At 44.3% G+C, this 14,970-nt stretch overlaps 2 protein-coding genes across 2 annotated transcripts; both read left to right on the forward strand.

The window, feature by feature from the left end:
* Nucleotides 1-385: 385 nt before the first annotated feature.
* manf (mesencephalic astrocyte-derived neurotrophic factor) lies at nt 386-5,789 on the forward strand. Its single transcript, XM_031735711.2, has 4 exons — nt 386-598; nt 2,243-2,370; nt 3,126-3,267; nt 3,913-5,789. Exons 1-4 carry the CDS (start codon nt 511-513, stop codon nt 4,095-4,097), a joined length of 543 nt encoding a protein of 180 aa, XP_031591571.1. The 5' UTR covers nt 386-510; the 3' UTR covers nt 4,098-5,789.
* Nucleotides 5,790-5,898: 109 nt separating this feature from the next.
* Nucleotides 5,899-12,370, forward strand: rbm15b (RNA binding motif protein 15B). The gene has a single exon (XM_031735709.2). The coding sequence runs from the start codon at nt 6,663-6,665 to the stop codon at nt 9,204-9,206; it is 2,544 nt and encodes an 847-aa protein (XP_031591569.1). The 5' UTR covers nt 5,899-6,662; the 3' UTR covers nt 9,207-12,370.
* Nucleotides 12,371-14,970: the final 2,600 nt, after the last annotated feature.

Consider the following 14,970-nt stretch of genomic DNA (forward strand, 5'->3'; position numbering starts at 1 on the left):
AAAAATGATGAAATCAAAATGTATCCCTATATTTCACCAGTTTTTTTTTGTCAGCCTGTTTTGAAATTAATTAATTAATTTCCTAAAGTAAGATAAAGGCATTGTGATTGTCCCTTTACATTAACAATGTAGTTTTTATAAAGCCAGTTGTGTATTTATTCGTAAATGTGGCACTGTTTGTCCTCCATAACGGGCCACTAGTCGCCTTCCGCTGACATACATTATGGGAGCACGGTGAGGGTGTGGACCAATCAGCCGGCGCCAACTGGACGCTGTCCCCGGAATGCTCTGTCTCCGTCCAATCAGAGACGAATGCGTGGAGGACTCCGGAACGAGTCGGACTTCTCGACCAATGAGGTGCTGGCGTACTGTGACGTGGCGCCGGGAAGACCACACGGATCGTTCACTTTACCGGCGTCTGTGCTCAAGAGGCTGCGGTCCATGAGTGCGGAGTCTCCCTGTCCAACAGCGGTTAACCGGGCGGCATTCTGAGTGTTTATCCTCGCAGAAATGTTGTGTTTGAGCGGGTTGTCGGTGGCCCTCGCCCTCGCTCTCGTGCCGGGTCCCTCCGAAGCCTTGAAGGAAGGAGACTGTGAAGGTAGGTCCGTGTGCTAGCTTCAGTTAGCTTAGCTAAAGCGACCAGGTTCAACAACTTTTAAAAGACCTCCACCCGAAGCGGTCTAAACTCCACCTGCCAGGGTTGCAGTGACGAAGGGAGCGGAGGTGGTGTTTGCTGGGGTGTCACTATTCCAAAAATAGGGAGGGTGGGGGGGAAGCATCCAAAGCTAATGTTCCCGTGTTACCAGAATAACGAGCTTCATCACTTCCAGTAAACCAAAACTCACCTGCAGACACACCTGGCAGCATCCTGTGAGCGCGAGCCACAGACGGAATATCTGCAGGCTGACACAGAATCAAACATCAGGATGTAAAAGTCTGAAGTTTCACCTGTGACATGGTTGATTGGCTGTTGTAGCCAGGTTAGAAATCACAATAAAAAGTGACCACGTGTTTGTGTTTGAGAACATTTAAATGAAGTGTAAAAACCAAAGAGCCTTAAAGTCAGGGGCCTATCAGAATCCCAGTTTGTGCCACAAAGTCAGTTTTTTAAGTCTAATATCTTTGCTCATATTTATAAGTAGTCAGCATCAACAGGATGTACCAATAGGTTAGATATGAAATAAAATGATGTGTTTTGCAGGTATCATTATGACTTTATAACTATTGTACATACTGTTCCACTTTATAATCGAGCCAGTCCTTCTTGGCCACTTAAACTATCTCAATATAACTGTTATGTTACATTTGTTGTACCTTCTGCTGCCCTCTTGGCCTGATCTCTCTTTTTAATGTCAATGAGAGTTTTACATTTATAAATAAAGAATATATTAGAGTCGCTTTGACGGAAATGGATGGCAGCTTCTATCTGTGATAGAAATTTTCCTTCTGGCTTAAAATAGCATGCTATCTCTGTTTCTATCAGGAGAGATGTGTTTGACATATGGTTCAGAGGTTGTAGGCCAACAAGTCATTTACAACAGTTTAAATACTGGAAATCACTTTTTGACCCACCAGTGGGAATCATCCTGAGGTTTGAGAAAAATAAGCTTGTTTAAACCTTATTCGTGTTTTAATCAGCTCTGACTGGATATTCTAGACATGCAGGTTTTATTTCTCACTGACTGTTGAATTTAACTTTCAGTCTCACAGTAAATTCCAAATAAAGCCCCCAGAGACTTTTCAGAAGGGCTGCGAGTGTCAGTATTTGCATGTAGTTGTTCTCCTTTATTCCTGATATGGAATAAGTTGTTTCTATCGTACATCTCTCTGCTGCTTTCAGTTATTCTTTCAGGTTGGTGCCAGAACAGACAGCTCTGCACGTCTGATTCCCAACAACATTTTTTTATTTTTTTATTTACTTTTTGTTTTGGAGAATTTGTTGTTAAAGGTTTTGTAATCTGGAAATTGTCATTTCTGTATGATGTCAGACTGTTTTTGAAAAATATAAATCTGTATAAGTTTTTATCAGATAAAGTGTCAGGACAAAAAAGAACTGAATAACAAGTCGTCACATTTTAAACATCCTAATTATTTTTTAAATAAAGGAAACCTTTTAAATGTCTTTGTACAGTACTTCATATTTAATAAGATGAGTGACTTTGTTGTGACTGGTTTGTGTTTTTCTTTCATACACAAAGATTTAACCGCTCGTTGAGTTGACTCTTATGTTTTCCTGTTTCAGTGTGCGTGACTTTCCTGGGGAAGTTTTATCAGTCGCTGAAGGACAGTGATGTAAAGTTTAACAGCGCAGACATCGAGAAGGCGCTCACGGCGAGCTGCAAAGACGCCAAAGGCAAAGAAAATCGCTTTGTGAGTAAAACACAGACTCTTACATGTTTCTGGAAGCTGGAGGTGGTTGGATCATTTAAAATGAACCTGAGCTGGAGATTCAACAAGTCAGAATAGGTGTGTGTGAATGAGAGTGAGGCACAGGAGAGGACTGGAAATGAAATGTTAGAGAGTTGAGGCTGAGATGGTTTGGACGTGTGCAGAGGAGGGATGGTGGATATGTTAAAGGCAGAGCCCTCAAAGAAGATTCATAGATGTAGTGAAGGAGGATGTGCCGAGGGTTGGTGTGGGATGGGGTGAGATGGAGGCAGATGGTCCTCTGAGGTTGTGCGGCATGAGCTACAGGAATGTGTGTGATTAAATGCCCCCCCCTCCCAGCTCACAGACACTGTGGAAAGTGTCTGTGAGCTGAATCATTTTTGCTGGTTTGGGTGTTTTCTTACTTTCAGACTAGTCGAGTTTTCTTCTGTTTAAACAGCCAGACAATGTAAATTAATGTGATCTAAGATTATATGAAAATGTTTTTAGTAATATTTGAGTTCAGTCATGTTGTTTGGTAAGCTTGCCACCACTAGGGGGTGCAGCGGGGCTCCCTGGGACAGAGACCTTCCTGTGTTTGGTTTTTGTAAATGGACTCTTATGATGAACCGTTTGAAGCAGACGTTTTCTATTTTAGCACATGACGCAGGCCAGAATCCAGCAGAGTGACCGAGTGAAGCCGCTCGTGTTTCATTCGTCTTTAACTTTTTGATTTCTCCTCCCTGTTATGTGTTCAGTGTTACTACATCGGTGCAACGAGTGACGCGGCAACCAAGATGATCAATGAGGTTTCCAAACCGCTCAGCTACCACGTCCCCGTGGAGAAGATCTGCGAGAAGCTCAAGAAGAAGGACGGCCAGATCTGCGAGCTGAAATACGGTGAGGAGGGAAAGAGTGCGGATCTTCTCGCCTAACAGACGGCGTGGGGTCGTGTGTCGGTGCAGCTCAGTGCGAGTGACGGAGCTTTGAGATGCTGCTGCTCTGCAAACACAAAGTGTTTCAGCCTAAAACTCAGTTCATTCATCACGTATCACAAAGAGGGCGTCACACTGAGGAGGCTGTGCCATCCATCCAATACGGAAAAAACAAAAAGCATTGTTCCGTAATTTCATCCCAAACTCAGGTTTTTGTGCATCTGGGGAAAAAAAACATTTGTCCAGTCTGAACATGATTTACAGTATATTTAAAAAAACAGGTCATTAAATTTATTATTATTATTATTATTATTATTAATGCTCCTTTTTATTACTAAAAATATTTAATTGTTTGAAGGTTGAGCCCCACAGTTCAGGAAGTCAACAATGATAATAATAAACAATAATAATAGCCTACTGACCCTTCAAAATAAGAGCGGTGAGTGTCTCTGAGACGATTTTAAAACTGCTGATGTGAATAAACTGTCGCTCACAAAGACGGCGCAGCTGCTCGTACACGACACGTGGACTCTGTCATCATATTGTCCACATGAATCAGCCGTGTTCTGATTATTATTTTAGTCTTATTGATTTTTTTCTTTCCTTGCAGATAAACAGTTGGACCTGACCTCAGTGGACCTGAAAAAGCTTAAAGTGAAGGACCTGAAGAAGATCCTGGAGGAGTGGGGCGAATCGTGCAAGGGCTGCGCTGAAAAGTCCGACTTCATCCGCAAAATCACAGAGCTGATGCCCAAGTACGCGCCGGCTGCCGCCAAAGCACGGACAGACCTGTAAAAACATAAATATATGGACTCTGATCAGACTGCAATCCAGCGCAGAGAGGAAGGCGGACCGGGAGTTTTGTTGGGCATGTTTGTTTTGTTTTTTTTAATATTTGAAGAGGCAGTATCAGAAGTATAGATGTTAGCGTAGTCCTGATCTGTACTTCTAAGTGAGGGAGAGCCAGCAGCAGTAGTTAATACATTTCACAGTGACTGCCTAAATAAGACTGTTTCCTCCAGTTTTTTTTTCACCACATTGACTCGGACGTTTATAAATTCTAAGTGTGTGCGACTCTGAGCCGCGATGAGGGAAATCCAAACAGTAAGAGGAGCTGGGAGTGACCGAGGAGCCAAACATGGAGAAATCTGTAACGAGGGGAGACACGGTTCGCCTTTGTTCCTCCGTGTTATCTGTACATTCATGTGAAGATTAAAACAGGAGCTGCTGACGGAGAATTCAACTACTATTCATTTGTCTAAATGTTAAAAAATAATAAATCCAGGCTAAAATAAGATGATTGGGTTTGGATCTCCTGATCGCTGTCCATCGTATTGGTTCCCAAACAGGTGCGCACAGCCTTTAAATTGGGGGAAAAATACTCACACGAATCAGAAAAGATACCAGAACTAGGCTCATGTGGAGGAGAGGAGGAGAACACGGGGAGATGTCACCTGGAAGTTTTCCTGAGGAGGAGATGTTTAAAGTTTGTGGTCAGAGAAGCTGCTCCCACAGATCCCCTCTGACATGAGCTCCGCTGTTTCCACGGTGACTGCCGGACGGGTGGATGTCGCTGAGACTTGTGGGTGATCCTGACATACTGAGTGTTCGTTCAGCTCCACCCTGCCGTGATCTGTTTCAGTAAAGCTGCAGTTAGTCTTTCTGTCCTCGTTAGATTGAAGGTCTCTGCACGATCGTCCCGTCTCACCTGTGAACGTCTCGTCCAGTGAGAAAGCTCCGCCTCCCTCAGGTTAAAATAACGGTTCAGGCCCCTCCGTCATCCACCGTCCTCTACCATCCTCTCTGGTTTTAAGTACAGAAAAACCCCGGAACGTTCCCACTTCCACTGTTTGGATCATTTGTGCTTGCCGCTCGGGTTTGTTAGGATTTACGAGTGGCCTCAGGTCGAGTGCGGTGCTGGACTTCACAGCTCTTGGAGAAAGATTAGCACAAAACTTCAAACCACCGATGACAAGTGTGGGTGACTGTCAGCAAAGCAGGAAACATTTTATTTAGGATAATATTTGAGGGTTTTTTTTCTCTTCAATTTCTAATAAATAAATACAGTTTCTGGCTTTTTTACATCCACGTTAGATGTTTAAATCCACCCGAGCTCCTCCCAAACAGTGCTGGAGTCACTCAAATGTCAAAAAGTCATTTTTGATGTCACTCAAACGCTTCATGTGTTTGTGGTCCACAAACGTTGGGAAACAACCATTTCCCATGTCTTCTCTCACATGTGGTGGAACTGGACTGTGGCGGCGTCTCGATGGACGCTGGATGAAACTTATTTTATTGTTTGACATAAACGGATGGCCTGTAGCTAAAGGTGGTGTTAAAAGCTGTGTGTGTGATGCTTCAGAAGAGTTGTCATATGAAAAATGAAAACTTAAAATATGCTGTTGTCTCACAGTGACTTTTCATGTAAGGCCGTGTCATTTGTTACAACTGTACTATTCTACTTTTTCATTAAAATATGAAAAACTCCATGACCGGGCCCTGCTCTCTGTGATGCACTCACATCTGTGTAACACTGTGTCTACGTCTCACACTCCACACCGCTGCTTCTGAAAAAAACCTAATGCATGTCTTTGGAAGGAAGCTGGCGAAAAACCACAGTCACAAGCAGAAAAACAATATGAGAGAGTTTGTTCTTCTCTCCTGAGGATGATCAAACACTTTCCACTGACTTATTTAAAAAACATGAAAGCATTTCTTTTATAAAGTATGAACTACTACTCCCATTTATCCCCGTATTACTCCTGGATATTTGGGCTGGAAAATTACCCCTGACTTCTCCACCCAAAACATACTTTATTTCAAACTGAAAATTACAGAACAAAGACTTTGTACGCATCCCAAGAAGCAATGAAGCAGAGAAATAAAGGTGTGTGAATGATATAAAGTATTGGCCACAAAGAATCGCCATTTTTAGTGATACTCATGAATGTTGTGATGGAGAAGAAGAGAAAATTCAACATAAAATCAAATAAATATATACAAAAATGCAGTTTACAGTTGGATAAAATAACCCCCGACTTTGTATTCCATAATAACGCGTCCAACGTCATGACGTTCGCCGCGGTTGCGTCATCACGTCTCCGCCCTCCAGAGGGAAAGCGCACATTCCTATTGTCCAAGATGGCGGCGCTGGTGCAGAACCTCCGACGCTGATATGTTTTTAACCGACTTTGTGCTCGTTTCTTGGCGTGTGTGCGGTCACCCAGCGGCCCGGGAAGAAGTGTGTGTTTGCCGTAGCTGCCGTCTGCAGCCTCAGCGTCGCTAACAGGCCTGGACTTCGCTGCCCGGGCCCGGATTCCCATCGCAGGCTCCGAAAAGTTTGAGCTCCATCATCCTTTGATGAAGCGGCAGGCCGGGAGAGAGGCGAGCCCGTCCAGGGCCGCCGCCAAACGGATACGGGAGCGGGAGAGTGCGCGGAGAGAGGAGGTGCCCCCGCCGCCACCGCCGCTGGCCCTGCTGCTGGCAGACAGCCGGGGATACCATCGCCGGAGCCGCAGCCGCGAGCGGGAGAAGCCGCGGCTCCGGGAGGAGCGGGCTACCGCCCTGGAGCTCCACCACCGGCACGAGCTCAGCCTCCTCGGCCGGCCGCCCCTCCGCACCGCCGCGGCCGAGGTTCCCGCCTCCCGCCCGGGAACGCTGGAGTACAAGACGCTCCTCATTAGCAACCTGGGCTCGCAGGTGTCAGACGAGGACGTGGAGGATGCGCTATTCCATGAGTTTAAGAAGTTCGGGGACGTCAGCGTGAAGCTGTCGCACACCCCCGAGCTGGGCCGGATCGCCTACGTCAATTTCCGCCACCCGGAGGACGCCAAGGAGGCCCGGCACGCCAAGTCCTCCAGGTTAGTGCTGGGAGATCGGCAGCTCAAAATCGAACCCATGTACGTGAGGAGGCGGAGCGCCACGCCGCCCGACGTCGGGTATTTACCTGTGCACGCGCCCTACCCGTACCGACAGCGCTCCCTGTCCCCTCCCGGGCCCGGCGTGAGCAACATCAGGGACCTCCGGGCCCGCCACTATGCCCTGGAGCAGCTGGGCCTGAGCCGGGAGAGGGAGAGGCTGCTGGATTATTACGGCATGCTGGATGAGCGGGGTCGGCCCTACGGCTTCCCCCCCATGCCCGTGGTGGAGGATTTAAAACCTGAGGACGACCAGAGGGCCACCAGCAACCTGTTTATTGGAAACTTGGACGGTAACGTCACAGAGGCCGAACTCAGGAGGGGCTTTGACAAGTATGGCATCATAGAGGATGTGGTGATTAAGCGTCCTTCACGTGGGCAGGGCGGGGCTTACGCTTTTGTGAAGTTTCAAAATCTGGACATGGCCCACCGGGCCAAAGTAGCCATGCAAGGGCGCCTGATCGGAGGCAACCCCATAAAAATTGGCTATGGCAAAGCCAACCCCACCACCCGGCTGTGGGTGGGCGGGCTCGGGCCCGGGAACTCTCTGGCCGCCCTGGCTCGGGAGTTTGACCGCTTCGGAAGCATTAGGAACATAGACTATGTGAAGGGGGACAGCTTTGCTTACATTCAGTACGAGAGTCTGGACGCCGCTCAGGCCGCCTGCACGCAGATGAGGGGCTTTCCTCTGGGCGGCCCCGAGCGCCGCCTCAGAGTGGACTTCGCCAAAGTCGAGGAGAGCCCCTCTCGTCCGTTTCCTCCTGGCTACCAGCCTCCCGTGGCGCTGCCCTCTCACTACGACCTGCTCGGGGAGGCATACAGCCGCCATCGCAGCCTGGAGCGGGAGCTGAGGGGGGCCAGGGACCGCCTCTCACCGCCCGCTCACAGCCTCCTCTCCATCCGGGAGCGGGAGAGGGCCCTGCTGGAGAGAGACTACCCCACCAGCCCCACACGAAGCCTGGAGAGGAGGGCGGGAGGCGTGGAAGCGTTTGGGAGGAGTGGGCGAGGAGCCAGGAGCCGCAGCCGGAGCAGGGAGCGCTGGCTGAAGGAGCGGGAGGAGAGGAGGAGCCGGAGAAGGAGCCGGAGCAGGAGCGTGTCCGCTGAGAAGCAGACAGAGGAGCGGGAGAAGGAGAGGGTGAGGTCCAGGGTTCGCGGTCCACTAGGCGCCATCTCTCCTGATGCGAGCCCAGACCGAGCCCGGGTCAGAGCGCCGGACTCCACCACAGAGCCACGAGACCACTCCCCTGACAGCGGCGGAGGGGTACGGCACTCCACCACAGCCACCGCTGCCAGTGAAGAAGATCCCCCATCTGGCCGCCACCACAGCAAGAGGTCCTCCAGCGACCATGTTAACAACAACAACAACAACCACCACCATCGAAACAGCGAGGTCATCACCACCGGCTCCCCCGCTGCCATCCACACCAACACCACCTCCTCCCCGAGCACGCTGTCCGAGTTCGCCCAGACCGCGCTCTCCAAGACGTGGCACGGCTTCTTCGCCTTGAAGAACAGTAGTTTCCCCACTGACCTGTACCTGCTGGAGGGCGGGGCGGCGTTCTTCAGCGCCGTGATGAAGGACAGCCTGAAGCTGCAGAGCCAGAACCAGCCCAGCCAGCTGAAGATCGCCCAGCGGCTTCGCATGGACCAGACCCGGCTCGATGAGGTGTCGCGTCGCATCAAACTAGGCCGCCCGGACAACTTCGCCATCCTGCTGGCCCTCCAGGGCCCCGTCGACCGCCAGGCCCCCGCCCCCGAGCCGGGCCTGCAGGTGCGCTTGCTCCGTCACCTGGTGACATACCTGCGGAACAAAGAAGCTGCTGGAGTCGTGAGCCTCCCCGCTGCCAAGGAGGGCGCGCCGGGGGCCATGCTGTACGCCTTTCCACCTGGCGAGTTCTCGCAGCAGTACCTGCAGGCTGCCAAGAGGACTGTGGGTAACCTGGACGAGGAGCACATGGTTATTGTGATCGTCAATGACACTAACTGAACCTGCAGAGGAGTACTTCCATGTTGTTTTTAGACAGAAAAGCATTATTATTGTTTTACTCAGTATGTTATGAATGAAACACGGCGAGCTACACTACGTCTGCAGCGCCCTCGGGGGCTCGTGGAAAATACGTTTTAAAATTATTATAAAACACTTAAATGAGGCTAAAACGCTGCATGCAGGCAGCGCTTGGTCCCGACAGGAAGTAGACTTTATTGTGGAAGTCGTGTCGTGAGAAATGCCTGTTTGTTTTCATCGTCTTACACGTGTCCGTGCGATTATAAACACGCCACCGCCGTCACCTTATCAGCTGGCTGCACTGCCAGACTGAATAAAGCAGGAAAAATATTACAATAAATATTCTCTTCTAATAAGACATAATTATGAAGCAGTGAACCAAAACGATCTTAAAGGTCACGACTAAAAACAGTCAGAATTAATACAGAAATTGGATGTTTGGCTTGTTGATTACATAAAACCACAGTTTAATATTAAAGTCATAAAGTTTAAAAAGTCAAACTTTGCTGTAAAACCACAGCATAAAAATTATCTTTAAAAGTGATCATTATTTTAATAAATTATTATGGTTTGTGTCATAAGTGAGGTACAGAACATAAAGTAGGATGTTTAAAAAAAAAATAATTAGATTTGGAAAGTAATGGTTTTAAAAACTCGTGCCAGATAAAATCCATACATCACTTTTATATTTAAGATTAAAAATAAATTTTTGACTTCATGTGTTTTTGTATCTTGAATGTGATAAAGGTCACGTCCCCTTCAGGAGTTCAGGTGTCGGCTGACCCCGTCCTCATCGTCTGATCGCGTCAGTACCACATAAATGATGAGAAAATACAATGCACACAGGAAACAGACGCAGGTCTCCTTCAAAGTAAAAGCTGCACCTTTTTAAATGCGTGCTTTAAGAAGAGCAAAACCTCAGAAATAAAATATCAAAAACAAGAAGAACAAAAACAAAACGGGAACAGTTTCCTCTTCGTGGGCGAGCTGTTCCGAGTTTGATGATTATATGGAGTCATGATAACGGAACAAGTTGATGTTGAGTCAAGTCTAAAAATTTGAAATGTATGGATTTTATCTCAGTGAGTAAAATACATATAGTAGTAAAATGTAAAATCTTACGTTTCTCTCCAGGCTTTTACATCTGAATGACTAAACTGAGGCCTCATCTAATTAAATTAAAACATTTTATTTTTATCAAAACTTTATTTTACTCTTGTTTTTAACTTTTAATATCAGAAGTTTGATAAAAACAATTGAAAAAAAGCTTTGAAATTCATAAATGTGACGTCAGGAAACACATTTGGTTATTCTACTTCATAAGTTGGACTTTTTACCTCATAGTGTTTTTATTGTTTGTTAATGATGAGGATTTATTTTAATAATTACTGAGGGTTTTTCTGCTTCGTGCTCTTCTTTGAGCTGCTCAGTTTTCACATCGTCTAGTCACCGCCAGCTGTTGAGCACATCTGCACAAGTAGGCCACTGAGAGCAGGAAGTACCCTCAAACTAAACTGTCATTTCTCACGATACGAGTACACGCACTTCTTGCTCAGAGCAGCACTTTTCCTACTCTAAGCTGTTACACACAACACTAAACCCCGACAGGAGTCTTTGTGCGCTCTCTGGACTGTGCCGAGCTGCCCCGAATGTCTGAGCCGAGCAGCACCGGGTGGTTTTATTCAGAGTACTGTAAACTGAGGGGAAGCGACGCTTTGTCTCCCCCTGTTGGCGTCTTCTGGGACTTTTGTTTTTTTTTTTTTGGTTAAGTGAGGCCGGTGGATTCCCAACCCTCCGTCCCCACCGCTGTAAAGTTCATGTTAGTTAGTGTTTTTATCAATTTAAAATCATTCCAGGTGTTTTGTTTGGAAGCTGTACGAGTGTGTTCGATGTTGCATGCAGGAAAAAAAGTTTGGTTTTGTCAGTCAACAAAACAAAAAGAAACGCCAGCTTCTCCAGGAAGCTGCTGATGTTTGATCATATTACTGGTTTTATATTGTACACATTTATACCTTTTATTGGATTTTAATACATCGGTCCATCTGTTATCCACACCTGCTTCTTTGTTTTTATGTTTTCTCCCTTAAATTGTCATTTTTCTGGTCAGTTTTAGTCAAATAAAACCTTTTAACCAATGATTCACGGGCTGATTTTAAGACCATTCGGATGTAATGAGTAAAACAGTTTGACACTAAATTATGTGAGAGGTAAAAATGCGGTAGAAAAATAATAAAGACCATAAATAACAGTAATTAAAATAAACTGTTTTAGTTTAATGTAAAAGTAAAGAAGCTTTGAGTTGAGCTGAACTGAGTTTCTTATACAGCTCGATGGTGTGAGAGCGACTCGGTCCGTGTTTATGCTTTAAACGTGTTTGATGAAGAAAAGTTCACAAATATAAGGAAGCCTGTTAATGCCAGTAAAAAACGCAAAAAAATCAGGACTAAGATTAGCCGTGATTTTTTTTTTTTTTTTTTTTTTTTATCGTTTACTCATTTTCAGTCATGTCCAAAGCCATAATAAAAATTTTAAAAACTGAAATTAACTCTGTCTTTTGACCCAACACATGAGTTTTATTTTTAAATAATAGATTCAGTGTTTTGTTTTTAATGCTGGTATTTTCTCTCATTTTGAAAAAAATTTTTTTTTATTTTTTTTATTTTTTCAGTGTTCCACTTCTTTGACTTTTATTCATGATTTTTTTTTATGTCACAGCAAGAAAATCATGGCAATAACTGTGTTCTTTTGTTTTTGTTTTTTTTAAATTTTGACATAAAACTAAATTTTAATTAAGTCACAAGCCTGACTTTCTAAACTAAAAGATAAAATATCTTATAAATAATATAAAATTGATAAATTTGTATATATTTAATAATGATGGTTAGCCTCCAGCCCATGCAGTGCTGAGTTGGAAGAAAATGAATTGACAGCTTTTATTTTCTGTTTTAGTTTGTCTTTTCTTGACATTCATGGGCTTCTGTACTTTTAGTCTTTCCAAGCATTAATTAAAAAATTATGGTGGGAACATTTCAAACTCTCGAGGATACACCTTTGAATATTATTTGAACGGTTCCTTAAAAAAACAGCTTGGAAATTGTAACATATGAATAAACAAATATAAATTAATCAATGAAAAGAATTGATCAGATTTCACTTGTTTGAGTTTCCCTCAAAGGTTGTGATGTGAGTGAAGATGCCCCTCCCCCCTTCTTCAAATCAAACAAAATTGATGTCATACATTTGTGCTGCTATCATTTTAAAGATATTAATAAAAGTTTCTAGAGGTCATCCAAGGTCAAGGTGATGAACTAGCTTTGATTTTTAGAGTAATTGTTTTAAACTTGAGACGCTCGACAGTTTGTATGTAGTTTTGCTAACAGGAAACGTGCCTACGTTGTTCTGATAGTTTTGTATTTTGCAAATAAAGTTTTGTTCTCTGACAGAAAGCATAGTTTATTTTAGCTGTTATCAGTTAACTTAGTTTTTTACTTTTAAAGACTGTGATCATGATAAAAAATATCCAATACTGGTTTATGTTTCACAACCTTTTTCACAGTAAAGAAAACGGCCTGAATGACCTCTGGAAACTTTTATTAATATCTTTAAAGTTATAGCAGCAGATTTGAAGGTGGGTTTGTCGCTCTGTGCCTCCTGGTAATTTGGACGCTACGATGTCCAAGTCCACTGTAAATATTTTCCACACCTCCCAGAATACATGAGTGTGATGCAGTACGTCCAGCACATTTACAAAGAATTGTACTTTATAATTATCATGGTTAAAATATAATGCATGATCATAATTATCATTATTATGATCAAATTAGCAGTAATACTTTGTTCATTGTGTGTCGCCATTTTTGAAAATTAACTGAAAATAAGGCCAAAAGTGAACAAACGGACACGTTAAACACATTATTGATGTGATATTGAAATTTGATGTTCAGGTGTGACTCATTAATGTGACAGCCTTAAATAAATCAAATGCATGTCAGCATATTAGAGCCACCATTACCCGTTTCATTTATGTTTGAGTCCTAAATCACCGTAAGTTTATTTTAAAACTTTCATTTTAATAATTATTCCTATTATCAAATTATCTTCAGATTTTTTTTACAGTATTAATAAAAAAAACAGGAAATTGCAAAAATCACATTTCAGGACTCAGTGAGGTGTTATTAATATTAATATTAAAAGAAATAAAGTCTTTAACGTTATGATTTTATTTTTCTTTTTAGTCCCTTTTAGAGTATTAACATATGTAACCCAGCTGTTGGTTTGTCAGTGCACCTCTGTAGTATAATCAGCCGGGTATGGAATCCTATTTGTGCCAAAAAAAAAGGGTACAGATATGGTTTTTGAATCTTATACAGTGGGCAAAATAATCATTTGATCATCTGGTCAATTTGTAATTTTAGAAATGAGCATTCTCTCAATTTTATGGGAGTTTTATTTTCATTGAGACGTTACATAAGTGTTATAAACTGATTTCTATACGACTGAGTGAAATAAGTATTTGATCCTTTAAAACCAGTCAGAATTGTTCCTCCATGACCTGGTGACAGGCTCCTGGTCTTAACTCATTATCTGCATAAAGCACAGCTGTCCACAGAGTCGGTTCCTTCCAAGCTCTCTGCCACCGTGAGCAAAACCACCGAGCTGTGAAAGGACGTCAGGGACGAGACTGGGATGGAGAACAAGTCCGTCAGCGAGAAGCCTGATGAGAAGGTGGCAACTGTTTTGTGATTATTCAGAAATGGAGAAATGTGAACACCCATCGATCGTCCTCGGCCTGGAGCTACATTCAAGGTTGGCCATGAGAAAGGTGGCGTATCAGCCCAAAACTACGTGGCAGGAGCTTGTTAATGATTCAAAGGCAGGTTTGACTACAATCACCGAGAAGACGAGCGGTAACATGCCACGCCATGATGCAGGGTTCCTGCTCAGGAAGGCCCGTCCGAAACTTTTAAGACATTTATCAGAAAGTTGAGTTTCTGTTAGTACAACTGAAATCTGCGATGCTGTTTTTGCTCGTCTTCCCAGTATGAATTTTTCAAACACCCACATGTTTGTACGGCAGCCAGAGATTATAATAAATTCTAATAAATCACCTAAAATTCTCCCCAATGAGAGAAAAGTGAGCGGATGCATCTGCACCGAAGCTCAAATCATCACAAAGCAGCTGCTGAAACAAGACTATAAAGACATTAGGGAGAAAAGAGAGAACACCTGAGGCTCGAGTTTAGCTTCCTTTTGTGCTACGTGTATTTACTGACCGAGGAATTTGATTCTCACTTAGTCAAACAGGTTTTCACAGGTCACTGATTCACCGTCCTGAATTAAAGAAGAACAATATCTGAACACAAGGAGGCAGCACAAGCACGGAAAAGGCCGAGGTGATGACTCCGGCGGGCTGGACTCAGACACTCTGATCTTTCCCCGACATCCGAGCCCGGACTCTGAACACGTGGGGCAGGCAGGAGGCTGCTGCTGGTGCAAACACGCCTTAAACATTCCCAGTAATGATGGAAAACTAGAAATGTTCATGCTGCGTTAGCTCGAAGCATCGGGGTGGATGTCAGTGAATATTCAGGGAACAGATCCTGTTACCCTGCAGTAAAAACATGAAAGCTGTCAGGACACGTTGTTCCTGATTTTCCTGTTTATTATAAATCAGTGTGATTATTTTCATGCATTTAGTTTGATATTAACGGGTAAAACAGTGAAAGGAGACAAATGTGGTGATGTT

Source organism: Oreochromis aureus, linkage group 5 (genome assembly GCF_013358895.1).
Source record: "Oreochromis aureus strain Israel breed Guangdong linkage group 5, ZZ_aureus, whole genome shotgun sequence".
In the NCBI taxonomy this organism is placed as follows: Eukaryota; Metazoa; Chordata; class Actinopteri; order Cichliformes; family Cichlidae; genus Oreochromis; species Oreochromis aureus.

Bases quoted from the DNA above. Each gene is read 5' to 3' on its own strand.
- manf (XM_031735711.2), top strand. From the start codon at position 511: ATGTTGTGTTTGAGCGGGTTGTCGGTGGCCCTCGCCCTCGCTCTCGTG. The intron at 599-2,242 runs GTAGGTCCGTGT...TTCCTGTTTCAG, and splicing joins GAAGGAAGGAGACTGTGAAG to TGTGCGTGACTTTCCTGGGG. The intron at 3,268-3,912 runs GTGAGGAGGGAA...CTTTCCTTGCAG, and splicing joins GATCTGCGAGCTGAAATACG to ATAAACAGTTGGACCTGACC.
- rbm15b (XM_031735709.2), top strand. From the start codon at position 6,663: ATGAAGCGGCAGGCCGGGAGAGAGGCGAGCCCGTCCAGGGCCGCCGCC.